This window comes from Dreissena polymorpha, chromosome 5 (genome assembly GCF_020536995.1).
Source record: "Dreissena polymorpha isolate Duluth1 chromosome 5, UMN_Dpol_1.0, whole genome shotgun sequence".
Classification (NCBI taxonomy): Eukaryota; Metazoa; Mollusca; class Bivalvia; order Myida; family Dreissenidae; genus Dreissena; species Dreissena polymorpha.
The window spans coordinates 117,867,414-117,886,938 of record NC_068359.1 but is presented as its reverse complement, the minus strand read 5'-3'; the positions used below and the strand labels follow the sequence as shown (position 1 = coordinate 117,886,938).

The 19,525-nt window shown below is 32.4% G+C and overlaps 1 protein-coding gene and 1 long non-coding RNA gene across 2 annotated transcripts in view; both read right to left on the bottom strand.

Moving 5' to 3' along the window:
• The window catches only part of LOC127882369 (uncharacterized), a 17,929-nt gene extending 11,493 nt beyond the window's left edge, over positions 1–6,436 (bottom strand). The window contains exon 1 of the mRNA XM_052430965.1: positions 5,814–6,436. Coding sequence (XP_052286925.1) covers positions 5,814–5,995 — 182 coding nt within the window. The 5' untranslated portion in view covers positions 5,996–6,436. The remainder of the gene's footprint in view (positions 1–5,813) is intronic.
• Positions 6,437–8,933: 2,497 nt separating this feature from the next.
• Positions 8,934–13,240, bottom strand: LOC127830983 (uncharacterized). The gene is made up of 3 exons (XR_008026346.1): positions 13,227–13,240; positions 12,716–12,845; positions 8,934–9,495 (listed from the first exon to the last, which is right to left on the bottom strand). It is a non-coding gene; the product is annotated as an uncharacterized LOC127830983 (long non-coding RNA).
• Positions 13,241–19,525: the final 6,285 nt, after the last annotated feature.

Sequence of the window (19,525 nt, the reverse complement as noted above, 5' to 3'; positions counted from 1 at the left end):
ACACTAAAATGAACTCACACTGGACAAATCTGGAAATACATATGTAGCATTTTTTAATTATTACATATCAATACATGCACACAATAATGCTATTTATTGTCCGTTTGATTCCTGGTGATTAGCATTAAAATCAATCTGATTTATTCAGTGATACAAACAACGATTTTTGTGTTCTAAACATTTTATTGCCTTTTAACCACGGTGTACTTACCGGCGACCTGACATTGAAAACACACGGTAAGTTATCTATTTCCGACAAAACAACGGTAAGGGCTTTAACGCATAGGACGACTTCCCATTGTTTCGGGGCGATAAGAGGATGGGCTACACGATATCATTTGCGCTTGCTTTATAGAGAATATCAAAACAATACAGCGCATAATCGGACTTGTTTACACTGAGTTAAATTGCAGTCAAATATGAAAGATTTCCACGACAACAACACAATAATTTCGAGCAGCTGAAGAGATCGTTATTACGTGGTTTGTAATAACTGCGGGTATTTTATTCTCGGAACAAGTGAAATCTTTGCCCAGTAGTTCGATTGCTCTACTGGCATAATCTATAAACCACGTTTGAACGACCTCATGTATGGCCACCAAGCGCTTGTTATTTATACAAGCCGGTATAGTAGCCCGTGAATATCTGCGTTAAGATTTCTTTCGTTTACCTATGCGTTTCTTAAATCATTATTTTAAGAAATGTAAAATATTTGAGGCAGTTATTCGACCTGTGTATGATTTGAGCACATATCTTCGGACTCGTGTGGCACATTATTTCCAAAGAATTTTATATCGTCATGGATGCGCTGATCATTGAATCAAAGCACATTAAAAAAATGTACAGCCTTTATAATATGTATACATGTATGTTTGTAGTCGAAATGTTTTTCATAATAAACACGTTTATTAAGTCACAGTGTCATCGACACGTATACTTAAATATTGGGATGGTCTGACGCTAGTTGTACATAACAAGATTCAGGCAATCTTGTTTTGTTCAAGTCGCTTAGAGGCAGTAAATGTGTGTAATCAAACACAAATATTCTTATTTACTTCACTGATGGTAAGTGTCTCATATATTAGACATTTTGAAGTTGTGTTTTTGTCATTTTGAATAGGGTTTTAGCATTCGATTACACCGTCTCATTCGCATTGTGACCACTTTCTGATATTCATGCTTCATTGTTTGTAGGCACTCATCTGACAAATAACAAAACGAAACGTATTCTGGGGATATAAATTAAGGAATTTTGCATAAATATCGTTAACAAACAAATAATGTTTACTTTGAAAAATCACAATTATGCATGTTCATGCCGTTGACGATGTATTACCTTGATTTTGAATTGAGTCCGATTTCAATCAACAATTATGTTATCAATGTTTATTATTAATTTGTAATGTGTAATTGTTTAATACACGTGCAAATGAGGCAACCACAACAAACCGGTATTATTTTAGTAGTCTTTATTAAAGTCTGGTACTTACAATAAACCATATTAATCTAAACGTTTGGGTTGACTCAATACTGTTTGATAGGCTACATGATTTAACACATAGGTCTGTACACGCAATAAATAATACACGACTTAACATTCCACCAATATATTTTAGTGATGAATTGCCTTCACAAAAAGAAAACTCAAATGTTTTAAAACAATCCCAAAACTATTGTTCTTAATATATTAGTGTGAACAACGCCGCTACCCGCTACATCTTGTATTGAAAACCTCGCTATTGTTTCTGATCATAAATGGTGTTAGAACCAATATATAAACGTATATAGTATCATTTCATATTCTAAATTACAACCAAGTGTAAATGTCAACACATCGTGTTGTAGTACATTCACTACCAATTATTTACTGCATTGAGTTTTTTCTTTACCGTTTTTTGAATTCGTCAGCAACTTACACTATGTGTTGATACCAACATATATTAAACATGTATCAATATATTGCATACGACGTTGTTTTATTTACAGTTTACATGAAAATGTTAACCGAATACGCATTGTCACAATTATCTTGAGAAATGCCATATAAAGATATTTTAAATACCTTTATATGCTAGAGTTAATGTTTTACGTTCTATAAATAAACACATTTTGAGAAGAAGGCGCGATTGTATACGCCGATAATGCAACTTTATTTATATGTAAATCAATTTAAGTGGAATACATTTTTTTTTTGATTTTGTGTATATGAAAAATAATTAAATACCTAAATTGCTTATATTATAGCGTCATCTGTTGAGAGGTTTATAACCAGTTTTTAACACGTATGCAATATAATTACCTTATATTTAATTTGCACTTATTGGTAAAATAATATTACAGCAATTTATAAAACCAACATCACGATTATGTTCATAGCACTGCGCTTAACACAAACTGTACAACGTTTAGATTAAAAATAGATCGACATTTAATATCAAATGTAAAACCTAAGTATAATGGCATGCGGTGCGTTAAATGATGTAGACATACACATTAATTATGACCAAGATAGGTTCTGTCTTCAGGGCATACTTTCGTAAATAACTTCAACGAATAGATCAGTTACTTAGCTCTTGAGTAAATACATGCATAAACTTAATTAACGCATTTAAGTCGTTCAAATGCGCATTGTTTCTGCGCAATTACATACAGTTTAATACATTACATACTTATTTAACACAAACATAAACCGTTTGGAAGAGGTGTCGTTTATCTTAATGAGAATGCATTATTCTGGTTAAAACTTAGTACCATTCGATTGAAGCATACTATCGCACCTGCTTCCTGGTAGCAGATAGAAATAACCCAGCATGGTGTATTTGTTTATATAAAATCTTTAATAAAACCAGTTTATTGAGGCTGAAACATGGCTTATAGGCGGGAATATTTGTTAGACGCAGCGAGTGTTTGTTATTAATAAGTTTTCCGTACATTTATATCATTAACACATCAGGTTGTTCATCATAATGCAATGGTTTGGCACAACTGCAATGTGTTATTTTAAAGCTTCACATGTTATGTACTAGTGTCGGTCGGCAAAATACAATGACGAGGATGCATCAGAATTTAAATAATTACTTTTGGCTTTTTGTACCGAAAGAAGCCCACTATAGATATAATATATCAGACAATGATTTCCGAGTTTAACCCAACAGTCTTTTAGCGATTCACCTTGACGGAAACAGGTCGACATATCAACCGCAATGAAACTTCGATAGTGCCAGTAACAGCAATGCATTACACATTTATTGTAATTATAATAAATGTATGATATTATGTATGAATATACAAAATGCATCATATAACTAATGTTAAAAACATGTTTACATACAAGGTTTTATATAAAGCGTAATATTCATTATTTTTAATTTAATTTTGTTGTAAACATAACGAGCAATTACAAATACATTCCAAAAAAGTATTATCATAGTTTTTATTTAATATATATACACAACATCACTCCAGAAAGATTTCACAACTTAATACATGCGGTTTTGACGGAATACAATTGAATGCAATATAAGGCTTGCTTAAGTAAAGAAAATATGTGTATAGCAAGCAAATATATCGTATTGCAGATGTGAATGATTGTATATCAATTAATTTAGTTATGTACATAATGTTTATCACCAGTAGTTTATCTGATCAGGTTATTATTGCGACTGTTCTTCTAATTAAGTGTTATTTGTTATATCATCACACAATCTAACAACGTCTAATGAATAATTGTAAGCCCCGGTTAATACGATTTTATAGAAAGAATACGTTAAGAAAATAATATAATCGTATGAACATTTCATAAAAATGTGACAATTATAATGTATCACAGATACGCATGTTTTATAATTAAATCAAGACACATACAGATCAAGCCCACGGATAAACATTATCAACACGAATTGTGTCACACAGGTTCAACACCAATATTTAGATATATCACAATAAGAACAATTCGTTGCATTGCTCACGAGAACTAAAATTTTTAGTATCCGTTTATCAGTATCTTATTTATATGGGCTGCATGTGATCTTCTATACGCATAATGCAAACTAGATATCACCACTTTACGATATATTCAACATGTTATCACATAATGTTTAATATGTAAACATTATTGTTCATCATTGTTTACGTTAAGAAGGGTGCATGCAACTTGTTTTGCTTATTATATTACAAGTTTGAAAAGAAAACAAGTCCGTGTGTTGTTTTATTTCTCGTCTTGGGGTGTCAAATAGCTTAACATCGTGGTATACAGTTAATATTTCGACTGGGCTATACGGATGTATTTCCTTTTAATACATGCTATGATTAGTAACCAATAGTTTTGTTGAATATACCATTCACATCATCGAAATATGGATACTTCGTTTTTAGTTGGTCGAGTTAGCGGCCGACTAAATCTACAGAGCATATTTAGCAAATGAATATGTGCTTAGATGCCTTAGGTACGGTAAGAACCGCAACTCACTCTGCTAGGAACGATTACCTCTGCCTGTCTGCAGCAGACGACAAATGATTCTGCTCTAGCAGTGAGTGTATATACCAGCTTGTAAGACGACATTGGCCAGTCTAGTGTTTATCATTAAAACATGTACATATTGGCTGCTTTCAGGGGAAACGGGCTTAATGCATGTCAAATAGGATTAGCCTGTGCACACAGATAAGCCTGTGCAATGCGCAAAAGCTACTCAAGGGCGACAACAACGAACAACTTCAGTGCCTTCAGTGCTTTGATTTGTTTTGTTTTAGATATTGGTATGCATATAGTAAAATAATTAACTTGAAAATTGGACGTGGATGTTATACTTTCCTAAATAGTATTAGATATTTGTTTAAGTCCCTATTTTGTCTTAAATCGCTGTTCTTTGCAAGGTGGTAAAACAGCATAAAAAAGCCATCAACAGCAACAATAACAACGACAACATAGATTGCTTACTACTACTTCAAACACAACATCTACTACTGCAACTACTGCTACTGTTTGTTCTCATATTTATTTAGACTTATATGTAACCTGTGCTCATTTATACAAATAAAACGACTACATAAATGCAACCTATACTGCATATGTGTGACTTTGCTCATTGTCAATACGTTTCAGAATATTGATCAAATATACCATATTTGCATACCGGATTTTTCACATGAAGTTTGTCGATAACGAAAGAAAATATCACAAGATTAATCAGAACTGTACATAATGAACATGAACACTTTTGTCTAGTTCTATATGCTAGCGATAGTGCAAATAAACAGAGACACGTTATAATTGTTTCATCGTGACGGACAGACCTCATGCAATTATTGACACATTGTTAGTTTCATTATGATGTATTATATTTCGTCCAAATTGATTGAAGTCTCTGTACGTTTTGTTGAAAACAAATCAATCGGAACATTGATAACAGTTGTGTTTCTAGCACGCGATTTCTCTTTCATGTCAAACTCATACAGATTTCGATCAATTATTGCTACTAATTAATAAACGAAAAGAACGTTACATGCACTTAGAAAAATTACCAAATATATATTAAACGACTTTAGTGCATATATATCGTATAATACTAATATTGGCATTATTTTGTCTAAATACAAGTCGTGCACATTAAATTCAAATATTAAATATAGTTACTGCATAATTATTGATCTCGTTTATGAATTAAGGAAAAGACTATGTATACACGTTTTTATTAAACCTACCAATTATGATAACAGAACCAATATAACATAATATTGTTGCTCATTTCTATTGATGATACAGTAGTTTCACTTCGATTATATTTAAAGTAATGATTAAAATTGAACGTACCCACCTAACAAATGTGATGACCCCGATCCTCTGGATGTCCTTTTGGAGTCCACGCCATACGTCTTTGAGCATCTGTCCTTCTTTTTCAGTCAGAACTGGCTCATGACCACTAGGGCTTAAGGTTTTAGTATTATTGTTTTGTCCATTGAGTATCCGCGCTCTAGTTTTAGCACTTATGTTTCCCATTGCTTTAATTTTTAATCTCTTTGCCACACATGTTATTGAAAGTTACTCATACTATGTGCACAATAAAAACAAATGTATGTTTTCAAGAGAGAGAGGCTGTATTTTAGTATTTCGCTATACCACCGAAATTCAAAACTTATACTTGGAGTAAATATATCCTTAATCACTAGTTTTACGTTCCATGTAAGGTCCCTTTAGACTGACACTAGAGTTAACTTAAAACACTGGAGTATTGTGTTAACCTTAGAAAACAAGAAAAATTGTTCAATGCACCATTTATTCAATTATGAACACATATACTACATAGTTAAATACTTGAATAAAATTTAATATCTATTAACGTGTAGTCAATGATATATTAACCAACATTATACTGCGCTTCAGCCCAGGACTCTACCTTGTAGTGTGGGATCTCCAATATTCAATTCATCTGAAGCTGTTGATTCGATATGGTGCATTTAGTGAGATGCGTTGGTTCAGAGCAATAACCATGATATTTGCAAAGTTCAAAAGCATTCGCATGGTATTCAGTTCAGAAGTTTTCCATTGATTAGTACTTTGTTCCACCGAGGGATACACGCTCATATGAATGTTGAAAGTAAATTGTGAAATCCATATTTTTATTTAATGATTTATTTAATACAACATTTTTACAATTGCTACATGTAATATCCATGCATTATTTGAGTTGCACCATGCTTGAATGTTTATATGTATCACGTAGGCACATCACTAAATAGCCGATCAAATGTGATAAGGGGCAGGAACTATATATCCATTAACTCAACGCTTAACTGATTGTCCGTTTACACATCAAATAATGACATACTTTACTATTAAATCAAAATAACACAAATTGTAAATTAATAGTGTTCTTGCTTCAGATCAAATTCTATACAGATGCCATGCCAACGAATAATGAACTAAAATAGTTGTCTAATATGTGTATGGCTATAGAGACGAATAAATTGGATACATTTCTCTACCAAAAGTAAAACACAAGTTGAGTTGTTAGCAAAGTCTGTTTGTTGTGGAAGGGTGAAGCAATTATCAAACATGTATGCAATTATCCCCATTATTGTCATGGCACATTCGCACGCACAAGTCGTGATGTATGTATGACATTCCGGCTTCTTTAGTTTAATTTCGTATTGCCTCCATTTCAAAAGCCATGGGTTTACTTTATAAATGCAGTTATGAACGTAATTAAGCCTTTCATATTATATAACGGCAATGTCAAGTTGTAACTGCGTTTTTTAAATAATTATATTTCATCTTACTGTACTGGTTGCATTTCATAACACCACCGTACTACCGATTGAATGCAATTTTTGGTTTGAATAATAATGATTAATTCTATCATGGTTTATGCTGTATTTGCATCATTTCTACACTTAATATCAGTAAGAAGGGTGATGAAGACATTGCCAAGAGACATATCACAAGTTTGATCGCTTAATCTGTATACATGTATTTATGGTATAGAGACATGATCAATCGAAGTATGATAATAAAACAAGTAAAACACGAAAGGTGTCCTAATTATAGCACGAACAATGTTCCATATGTTTTCATTGTTGAAAATAACACTGGTGATATCAATACAACGGTAGGGTACATGTTATAGCCTGTTATGAAATGTACTAGAGCAAAGAGGAAATATACCAGAACAACATGAACCAAACCATAAACGCGCGTCAGACGGATTACACTCATTTTATAGAGGATTCAAATCAACCCAAAATAAAAGTGCTATTACTTTGCACAAACATTAGGGGTGTCATATGTGTTTGGTCGATGGAAGTTTAGTTAAAATGTGCAGCTCCATGCAGTAAATTTTACAATATCTTTGACAAAATAGCTTTTAATTATTTGTTCATAAATAATTAATAAATATATGCTTATTTGGCAAATATTGTTAATTATTTCACACATATTTGAACAATGAACCTCGAATCAAACACAAACATAATTTGGGTTGGTATGAAACATTGTTAAGGTAGAAGGTGAATTAAAACATACTTTTCTATTATACGTTTATATAATCAGACAATTGATTGAAGAGAAGGCACATGGTACAATGCACGATAGCACACTCATATCCATTATACATAGTGTATAAATGACGGGGATTAAAGTGAATGAAATTATCATTTAAATACATACCTTACACATATATGCATTTTCAATCTAACAACGGACTGCATGAATTGTGTGTTAAATTGATGTTTAAAAAACTAAAGACTTATCTTTAATCGAATCAGCGCCTATTATCAAGATGTTTTATGTCGATTGCACATGATCGCATGCAATATTAATGAAGAAAAGATACGTACATATAGATAAGCAAATGAATGATTTTTTGCACATGATTATTTGATGTAAAATGTATTTGTTTACAAATGGGAGGACCTTAAAACTTGCACATATGTTAATAGCATATCTAAATTAAAAACGCTTGAATAAGGGACAGGTTTGTTGTCATCATATAGTTCGACATTGTAAAATGTTGGCTACATGTCGTGTTGATCACAAGTATTTAAAAAACAAATCATTTCTACCATTAGTTGTATCTGTTTTTCAAATATTTTTTTCTACACGATTTTATGATTTTGTTGTACTACTATCAACAAGCCATATAAGTATCGGGTATACACTTATATCAATTAATCTTATTTACAGAGACACTTACGTAATGGACTATACTGTTAAGAGTATGTAATATAGTATGGACTATTTTAATTTCTACATGTTATGCGTCTTATGAATTGAGTTGTTCAAACACATATCATTGCAAGTAAATACTAACTTTTAAGTGTGCACCCTTTGATTTGATCTCCAAAACACAAGGATCATGTATTATTTTTATAGACTGCATTCGGTTGATTTGTGTCATAATTAATGTATGGTTCTATGTTAGGATTGAACAAAGAGAGTGAACATTTAAGGAAATTTATTCTTACAAATATATTACAAACTGCGAAACAGTTTAAAACATTCTAATACATCAATGTCCATTTACGTGATTTCAGATCTGTGTGCTATTATATAGGAAATATAAACAGCCACTAACAGTATGCTATTTAAAAAGATGTTATTTCCAATTGTTCGGTAAATTGTTAGGCTCTTTGTATAAGATCAACCCAATTGAAGTGATAAGTTATGATAATAGACAGTAAAATTCCGTTTCCTGTTTAGAGACCAACAATAAAGATGTTTCAGCCAAACCCGGTAAATTACAGTCGCTAATCGGACATTATATCCACTCTGTCAGCGAACGCGCGACAATCCGTCACACATTTTCTGTATACCATCAATAAAAAATAAATACATTATCGATGCATCCGGTTCCAATCCTGTAGTGTACATGTAAACACGTTTTCTGTTCAACAAACAACACATGAACATTTGCAGGCATACTTCCGTGCGTTCTCATATTAATTCCTTACCAACGTTATAAGTGTCAGATACCGGTCAACGTCGCAGTTTCAAGGCAGCAACTGCAAACAACAACATACCTAATACAATATCAACCCAGGTGTGTAAAGATTATAATTGTTTAAATTAAGAACACCAAATCCTTTACTAAAGTAGTTTCTAAACTGACTTTTTTTAAAACGTCGTAAAAGAACTTCTTAAATGTATATCTGACATGCAATATTATATAGTAAACATGTATACGAACACTTAAATAACGTGATTTTATGTATCATGATGTTTGTAGCTGTAGTCAACTGTTAAGTACACAGCTCGGTGTGAGCGACACACACAGATTCGTTAACGTCTGAGTACCTAATTAAGGTCGTGTGAGTTCTATGCAAGTTTGTTCCTTACAGTTTGATACTTATTAAGAACAACATGTACTAATTAAAATCATTAATCATCATTTGCATACGCAGCCTTAATTACAATCAAGTAGAACATTAGGACATTAAGGTTATTTTATACTTTAATTTGTAACACACCCGATACTATTTTTCCACATAAAAAGAGATTAACATGTAATGCTTGTCTTCGAAGGTGCATCGACGAATATTCAGGCATACCTTAATTGAAATCAATCAAATGTGGTAATGAGTTGATTCAAATTGCCGTTACCCACATAAGCGATATATTGTTTAATACATTGTTCAAACATTTTTAAGTACGCTTTCGTCAAAGCAGCAACATTCCAGTATTCAGCTTTGTTTTTAGAGCTTCTGTGTATTACCTGTTATGTTATAATCATCAAAGAATATAAACATTATCGAAACCCGCACACTTTCTGCAAAACGAAATTATACATTAGCACTACACATGTCATTTAAAAAAACATATACGTGTGCATTTCCACTACCTTAAGTGTAACATTTTGAAAATTCTTATTTTGAAGAAAAAAGTTGCTTATGGAATGCATGCGACAAACATGACCAATGACAACATAATTTCAAAATATAATACCAACATTCCTTCCAATCTTAAATAGCTTATTCCTAAATTATAAGTTTGAGTGAAAGTACGTCATTCCAGTGTCACTTTTGTGGTTTATATTTTCACAAATGTTCAGCAAAACAGACTTTATTTAACACTAAACAACATGATATGATTATCATTACGAAACAAATGTGCATAGATACAATCGTTTTCGAATGTACCTTACAATTGTAAGTTTGACATCGCCATTGTGTCAATAGTATCGATATATAAATATGGCAAAACACATCTTTTACGGCTCGCAAACGGTCATTTTGAATGACATCTATGTACATAATATAAAGACGTAATGATAGCTTGCAAACGTTTGCGTATTTAATATAACCTTAGTTACGCTTGAAAATAGTGAGTTTGATCACATATTTTGTAGTACAATTTATCATCGTGAAACGGAACATTACACATTAAATATATATGTCAAGGTTGTGGTGTGTCGATGATATTTATCGCTCTCATTTATTTTCCGAACGTGTTTCCCACTAACACTGTGTGCTTTTGAAATACAAAATTCCATTATTAACTCATGCGATACAACATTTTGAAACTTTTCATCATTGTTATCTGCGGCCTTATGTGTAAGAATTAAGTGGTAATTATTGCTACGTAATTTGTTATAACTTATGCACTGTGTTGCTGTAATTTTAAATGTATTTTGAAATAAGTGAATCGCATATATACAACATTTTAACTGTTGCAAAATGCTGTCTTACATGAAGTATGTCTCCAAGTAAAACAATATATACTATTTCAAGTGTCGTTTTGTATGTGAATTATATGATAAATCCCATAATTTGTCATGGCCTTTAAACGCTGTAAACGTATAAACCAGCTTGTGTTTTAAATAAATATAGTGTCATGCTTTCTTAAACAAAAACATATCAATACTTAAATTTGTTTATACCTCGCTTACTTTAAAACTGATGTTAATTCATCCGTTAAGTCGACAATTTGTTCTAAAATATCAGGAATTTAATACGCAATTCAAACTTTAGATTTAGTGTTCTGTCCTAATAGTGCTGCATGTGTCTGTTCAGAATGATGTGTATTTCTTTCTATACAAACATAAAAATATAAAACATATAACTAAAAAAATAACTATCTGAATACACTGATTCTGTGTATTAAAGTGCCTTTAATCGCAAAACGAAATATTATAATTATTGATACTTGCCTACTTAAGTGTTAAGCTGTTAAGAAATAAACATGCGTCCTGCATATGTGCTTCACCACACAAGTTTACACACGTACGTCTTAGATTTAAACAACTTCTGAGTCTCGTAAATATGCAACAGCAATGTGCACTTTTCCTGTCAATGGATGTCGTACGAAAACATCTACACATTTTTTTCATAATGTTAAAATAGCTTATCCCATAAGTTTACAACTGGCAAGTCAAAAGTGTTGGGAGCATAACCAAGTCACAAAAGCACTATACAAATGTGCATACACAACATTGCTTTTCACTTTGACTTTGACAAACAAAATAAGTTCTGATCCGTTTAGGTTCATTTTCTAAATGGTCAGAACGGTTTTGTTGTCAATAGCTAGTCCAGGTTTAGAAATGTAAGTCCTGTGCATTGCAATACTAGGTCAGATAATATGTGATACCCAGATAATAATGTCTAATTTTAATTTAAAAAAAAACACACCTCAAATAAATCAGAATGCTTTTCTTGACAATAATTATACTGATTTTAATTCTGGCTTTTGTGCGTCGTAAAACTACTAAACCAGGTTAACATCTCAGAAGAACATTTTGAACAACTCAAACATCGACATTTACGACGCACTCATTGTAAAAAAGAAACTTGTTGACGTTCACTAGATCAAATGATGAGATATCGTGGCGTTGTCATGATTCTTGGCATTTCTGCGAATGTCTATATTATAGATAAATATATAGAACCGTATATTGAAACCATTGTGGTACATAGACATCACATTGCAAGATTTATCGTTTAGAAAGTAATTAGCTTGCACCTCTTTCTATGAAAATCTATATACGAAAAACAAATTGTGTATGATTTAGGAATGTGATAGGGATTGATGTTGAACATAACACCGTTACATTTTATCTACGTAGGTATTGTTTCGATCATCGATTTAGCCGATGCATGTGGTTGTGATAATAAACAAAACCGTATTGTATCAGTTCACACAGAAAAACAGTATTTAAATGACGATGAGGTTTCAACACCAGCTTACAAATATACGATGAGGTGTCTGAAGAATAGTGTCTTTACTTACGACAGAATCGAGTTGTTTTAATCTTCACATCTTTCACAGATATATTCCGTTTGATACTGAGTGGGTGATGCCTGTGGGAATCTCGTGCTTCTTTTAGTTGACATATCCACTAAATGCTGCTTTGTAAACACTGCAACATATTGTCGAAAACCATACTATAAAAGTAACGATATTGTCGGGGCATGGTATGTTATAAATGGAACACATATTAAGAAAAACAAATGAAAAATATATTATTGATGTAGATATAACACGTATAATCTTACTTCAATACTCAAATTTGCATTATAATAATAAAACACTGTTAAAATCAAGATGGTTTTAAAGTCTTTTCGCTTGATAGTTATTGGGAAAACCGACACTGGCAACACAAACGAGCGTTTATGAAACATTGCCCCTAATTATAACCATTATAAATATATTATTAACAAAACACTAATTTAAAACATATTAACATTTTCAATTAGTAATAATTTATGCATTTCATATCATATAATTCAGAGATGCTTACAGCGATAAATTTGCCTCATCAACACTGGTTCATATTTTTTGCCCAATACCATTTCATCGTGTCTGAAATAGAAAAATATAGATCACACAACATCTTGGACTCCACCTGAAGGATCAGCAATAGAAGAATTTTGCCTAAAGACTGTTATCTTTCACGACGATAAATGGCAACACAAGTAAAGTATAACGTTGTTGACATAGCACACCGTGAATTTCACAACAGACAAACAATGGATTACACATTCAAAGTAAGTTTTGGCCGTCATTTACAATTCTACATTTCTTCACACAGAGCGTTGACATCGTCCAGTTGTGATTTAAGTTTTTTACTAGCCAATAATAGAACTTATCGTTTTCTAGTGTTGTTATCTCCTGTTGTGGCTTTGGTAAATGTCGCTTGTTGATAATTATATCACCATTTTCGACTGCGGATTGCAGTATAAAGTCAGGACTACCGTTGTCTGTGGCTCTTTATCCTAGTAGGGCATTAACAATACGTATGAATCGCGCCATGAGAAAACCAGCCTTATTGACAAATTTTGCGAATTTTACTTTTTTGCATTTTCGGTATGCACGTTCTTTTCCGGTTCGAAATATGTATAAAACGTCATACTTTTCTTCCTATAGCCTATAATTATTAATATTATTTCCATTTTCGTGAAACTATGTAACGCTGAGACAAGCGTCATTACGACGTAATTTTGACGTCATGTCGTACGGAGTTTCTTTCTAATTCACTACGGATATCTTTTATTTTTGTAATGTCCGTAATCATTGATTGATAATGTCAATGTTTTTTTGATACCGATGAGGTTAATGCGTTACTGTTTGGTTATGCCATATATTGTGTTAATATTAATTCATTCACCGTCGCTACATGCCTTCTCCATGACTACGCCGGGGTTACAGACGACATTCGGAAGTACAGATATTTCCTGTAGCGGAAGTACACATTATATTTATGGTAGTTTGTCCGAATGAAACGAGTGTAATAAATATGTGCGTACAATTTACTTTTTTATTCAGTAGCTGCTACATACCGTGTGCCAGGAAGCGCATTGAAGTGTTCGTCTATGAACGACTTCCAGTTACGCCAGCTCCACGCAGCTTAACTAAATATTTCTTTCCTGTAAAAATATGAAAATGAAATAATTATCAATACCAATTACCGCTTTGGTGTTCGGGCTTTCACTGGCATTTTAACTTAACATACACAGTATAGGAACATTAATTACATTATTACTCAAATGTACAGGCCAACAATGAATTAAGTTGTTATAAATTTAACAACCTTGCGCGCGTCAGTTATGTTGTTCTCCATTGCGCTAAGTGCGAGTACTTCTCTTCTTCCGTTACAGCGCCGACAATGTATTTTCGAATTCGCTCGCACGTGCCACAAACGTCCTCTCTCGGTTTGGCAATTCGAATTTGCGGAAAATGCTTTCGAAAGAGGAGATTTTAAGGCGCCGTACACTTCGCTCTTCGCAAGCAGCAATATATTGCGCAATCAATTGCAGTTTTGTAGTGCTTGCGGGAAGGTAAATGATTGGAATGTTGTTGCTTCCCTTTGGTGCTGCTGGGTATGGCAGACCGATTTCTTCGGACGTGTTCATGATAAACTGAACAACCCGATTCTCACCATCAAAGCATAGTGCGTGCTTTGATCTTCGACCTCTGATTCCTGTGCGTTATGAGCGTACAACCACCTTGAGTTACTGTCTGTATGAGTGCACACAAATCAGCTCGTTTTACGTCAAATCACTAAAACACCATTAATTGTAACGTGTGTATGTACGCGTTAGCGTTTCTTTCCTCTCTTCGTGCTAGAAGACGTATCTGTACAATTGCTTTAAAGTCCCATAAGAAACATTTCCTTTTCATCATTTGTCTTCTCGTGCGTTTCTAATATGGACTGATACACCGTAGCTGGTGTGAAGTTCTTTTCGCAATTTCTGGCACATTCACATCCCTCATAAAATAATATACAGGTTACATATCAGGGTCAAACTCACCTAGCTCATGGAAGAAAGCGCTGTTGGCTTTCATTTGGTATAAGTGATGCACGATCTTTATTATCGTCTTCGTAGTCACTATCGCTGTCATAACTGTCACCAATAATTTCATTCACCATTGACCGCACACGATCCTGAAATATGTCGTCGTAGCAGCTGGTATCTGCGTCGCTATCATCACTCACCCCCAATGTCTGTGAACACGCTGGTGTAGTCGCCGGTGTACGACAAAGTTTTTTTATATCATTCTTTCCAAATCCTTAAGTACTATACAAATACACGCCAATTGATTTACAACGTTTATGTTCCATGACAATTAAGTGGAAATTCAATCATTTTAATAATTTTTTCTTTCAAATGCACATGCCAACAAAATATATAGGATCTGCCGAGATTCGATCCTTTGCCTACATCAATAAAATTCCGACTCCAGTCTACCTACCGAGCCATTATGTCTAACGATAAGGAATGACGTTTATTGTACTATTTTAATAAATTCATACGGTATTTTGAAATAATTTCCGTCAAAATATCCACACTACAAACAAATTTGTCACAAGCAAAACAGTTGTTAGATCTGTTATGATATCAATTATTGCTACTTAAGATAGTTTAGTTTTTTATAATTCTGACTTAATTAAGACAATTCACAGGCTTGTTAAACACACTTGTAAACACACATTTTTAAAGGAGGCGTTAATTATGAACTAAACATCCATACAGTTAAGATACAACAACACATACTAGACAGTCAATCATGTTTTTTTTTAAATAAAAAAAAATCAAGTAATTGTCTAAAAATATTCTACGATCAACCAAAGTACAATACGTATAGTGATTCAATAGAAAGCTTTAATAAATAATTTTAACTTTTAACATGTTTATTCAGTGGCGATTTTGCAAAAAAAAAACATAATATAAAATAAATGTATATTGTATTAAGGTTCTTACCTCAAGTTTGGCATCCATTCCACAAATTCTTAAATTCCGAACGATATAAAACACACGTTTAAATACATATCTCACGCACAAATGCAAATCAATTTTTTGGCAAAAAATTATGACGTAATGAAAATGACGATTTACCGATGACGTCGTCGATGTCATTAAGGCTGGTTTTCTCATGGCTTGATTCATATTAGGTTCATCCCATTTTGAGTGTTGGTAAATACGTTACTTATTTAGGTCTAGATCATGTCAGTGTATATTCATAGTAAATATACTTCATTGGTGGGTACCGTTTTAACGTCGTTCAGTAACATATGTCACATGATTGTATCACTTGTTCGGTATCAAGCGTATTTTTTATTAAGATTTAACATATAATGCACATGTAAGTACAACTAAACGGCAACTATTACAAGCATCGTTTCTTCTAATTAACACATTTAACCAGTGTGTAGTAAAACAACTATTAGCTTAGGGCTTTTAAGTTCCTATATTTATTCTTTGAATATATTATAGATGTTCACCATGACGGCGAAAATTGATGGATTGTGTATCCCTTTCAGAGACAAGTTGTTTGTTGTATACCTTATATATCTATATTTAATGTAACCGCTTAGTGATTACAAATACAGACGATCTGTGCAAACAAACTTTTAAACAAGCACTCAATCAACTGTATTTAATGTCGAATCATACTTACATGTACAGCCGTATTTTTCTACTACCTACAGTTGCCTTATGAACACTTATTATATTGTAGGACACATATTAAATAGCTTAATATTAGAACGCTATTTCTATACAATGTTTGTTTGTAAGATTGTATTGTAAAACTCTTTATCTGTTTTACTTTCATATGTACTTTCATACACCGAAGGGATAACATTGCATGCTGTATTAGTTGTTATTTATATGACTAACATAACACGTTTACTAAGTGATTTGATATACCTGCCCGGTGTCCAAATTTCTGAAGAACGTTTACCTGAAGCGATAATTGCACAATTTGTAAATGCCGAGCGTTGAATGTATAATATCAATAACATTTGAATAGTGCTTTTTCGCCCAGATTCACGTATATATCTCTTTCTCTATAGTGCTTGTGTCGACCCACTTGAGGACACCTGTGTAATGAGGCAAAACACTCAAAGCATGCAAACCGTTTTCATTCCAATTAAAAAAGACTTTATAATAAAAATTATGTATAGCTAGAGTTATACGAGTGGATTTGAATCAAGCTGATAAGTTTAAACGCAGTTTGATAATAACATTGAACATATTAAAAAGTGCGCACCTAGAAACAATTGACATAATGTCATTAAAAAAATTAATCTTGCAATAATAAAGATTAACGAGGTTTGCGTTATATACAAAATTGAAAAATAATTCGACTATCACGAATTTCGCGGATATTGGTTAGCGTTTTTAAATGACTTTAAATCACGTAAGTTCAAACGGGCTTGTATATATAGGATCTGGCACGAAACAAAAGGCGAGCTTACTAACGAATTTCCTTGACGAGTTTAGTAAAATATGGTATGATATGACAACAAATGTCAGATCTTGTTATCATATGCTTCTAAATGAGCAAATTAAATAAATATTTACGCAAATATAATGATAAATCCCGAATATTGTTTACATTTCGTGACGTCATTTGACGTTTAAAGGCCATTTCAGCAAAATAACTAAATGCGAATCGAACGAAAACTAAGCCAATGAACACGCTTAATAAGTATATTACACATGTGTAAGATAAATATATTCGTATTGGTTATATTACATGGGAAACGGGTTCTGGCATGTGATACAAATTATATATTATTATCGTTAAATAATGAAGATAAAACCTTACTAAATGCAAGAGTTTTACTACCTATGTGCAAAGCAATTAACACGAAAAAAATGCAAAACATTATTTTATGCAAAAGTCTTTATATTGAAAAGCTCAACATTACAATAATTGCTTTTTGAAAACATGTTTTTCAAAGTTGTGAATGTCCGGATATTACAGTTCCTCAATTGATTAATTCAGTCATTAAAGCTCAAAGAAATACCCGCATGACTTATTATTTCACTTGTTATCTCAATTGCAAATGAATGCAACACTATTTTATTAATATACATCATATTTATCTGTTCAATGTTTATGAATTGCCTCAGATCAGTAAACTGCACCTTTGTGTAAGCCTAAATATCATTATTATTTAAACATCCAGTGTATAATCTATATTGTTTAATCAAACTAACCTTTATAATGTTCCTGGATCCGATTTATGGTATAATAAATTCTTGCATAAAGCTGAAGTCGATATTTTGCAATGTTTTTTTTTGTTTGCTCTTGGCCTTAATAATCTTTACTGTATTTAAATAGCGTCAAAATTTCAAATATTTCGTTACACATAGATACAAGCGTTAATGTTTTAGCAATAATTAATTCTAAAACTAATACACGCATGTTAGACATCGCATGGTGTTATGCATTAAAGTTTATGTGTTACTGTGTTTTATTTCGGTGCTATGAACACGGCATTTAGACACGGCTCATAAGCCCCGGTGTGGAAGAAATATATTGATGATTGAAGTTTGTATTAGTCGTTCAGAAATTTACAGTGATATGTATCGATAAAGTAAGCAATAATGTCGTGTTCATGACGTTTCGACGTCATTATTACAGCAAAAATACAAAAACGATCATATGTAAGCATAACATAATTATAACAATTGTTGGATTCGGTTGAATGTCAATTAAAATTCACAAGTAATTTTATGAAAACAATGTTTTTCTATGCTTACTAACACCAATTATCCTACACTACGGATTAAGGGTAACATAAATGACACGTCAACAAAGCTATACTAAATATTGAGCTCACATCTTATGAACATATATGGTATGATGGTAAAACATATAAGATTATCACATCAATTATGTAAGTATACACATAATCATGTGAAAATATTGCAAGTCAAGAAACACATTCAGTCGTGACTTGTACCTAAGCCAAAATACGGTTTGGTGAATACAAAATACTGTCATGTTATTGCTGTGTGCTATTGATTAAGTTTATTGATTTGTTAAAAACATCAATGTCCGTCGAAGAAAGTAATTACTCGACATCCAGCAGATGTTGGTTTACTTCTGTAGTGTTTGTTATGTTGATCGGTATAAATATATTTTACCAATATATGCAATACAAGTTTCATTTAAGTTGTTAAAGCGGTACCGTTTTATTCATTTTGGCAGCCAAATAAGAGTTTGTAGGAGAAGCATTTTTCTTAAAACCGCTGGTATCGGTAGCAGGAGTTACTGTTAAAGCAGCAGAATAAGTATACAAGT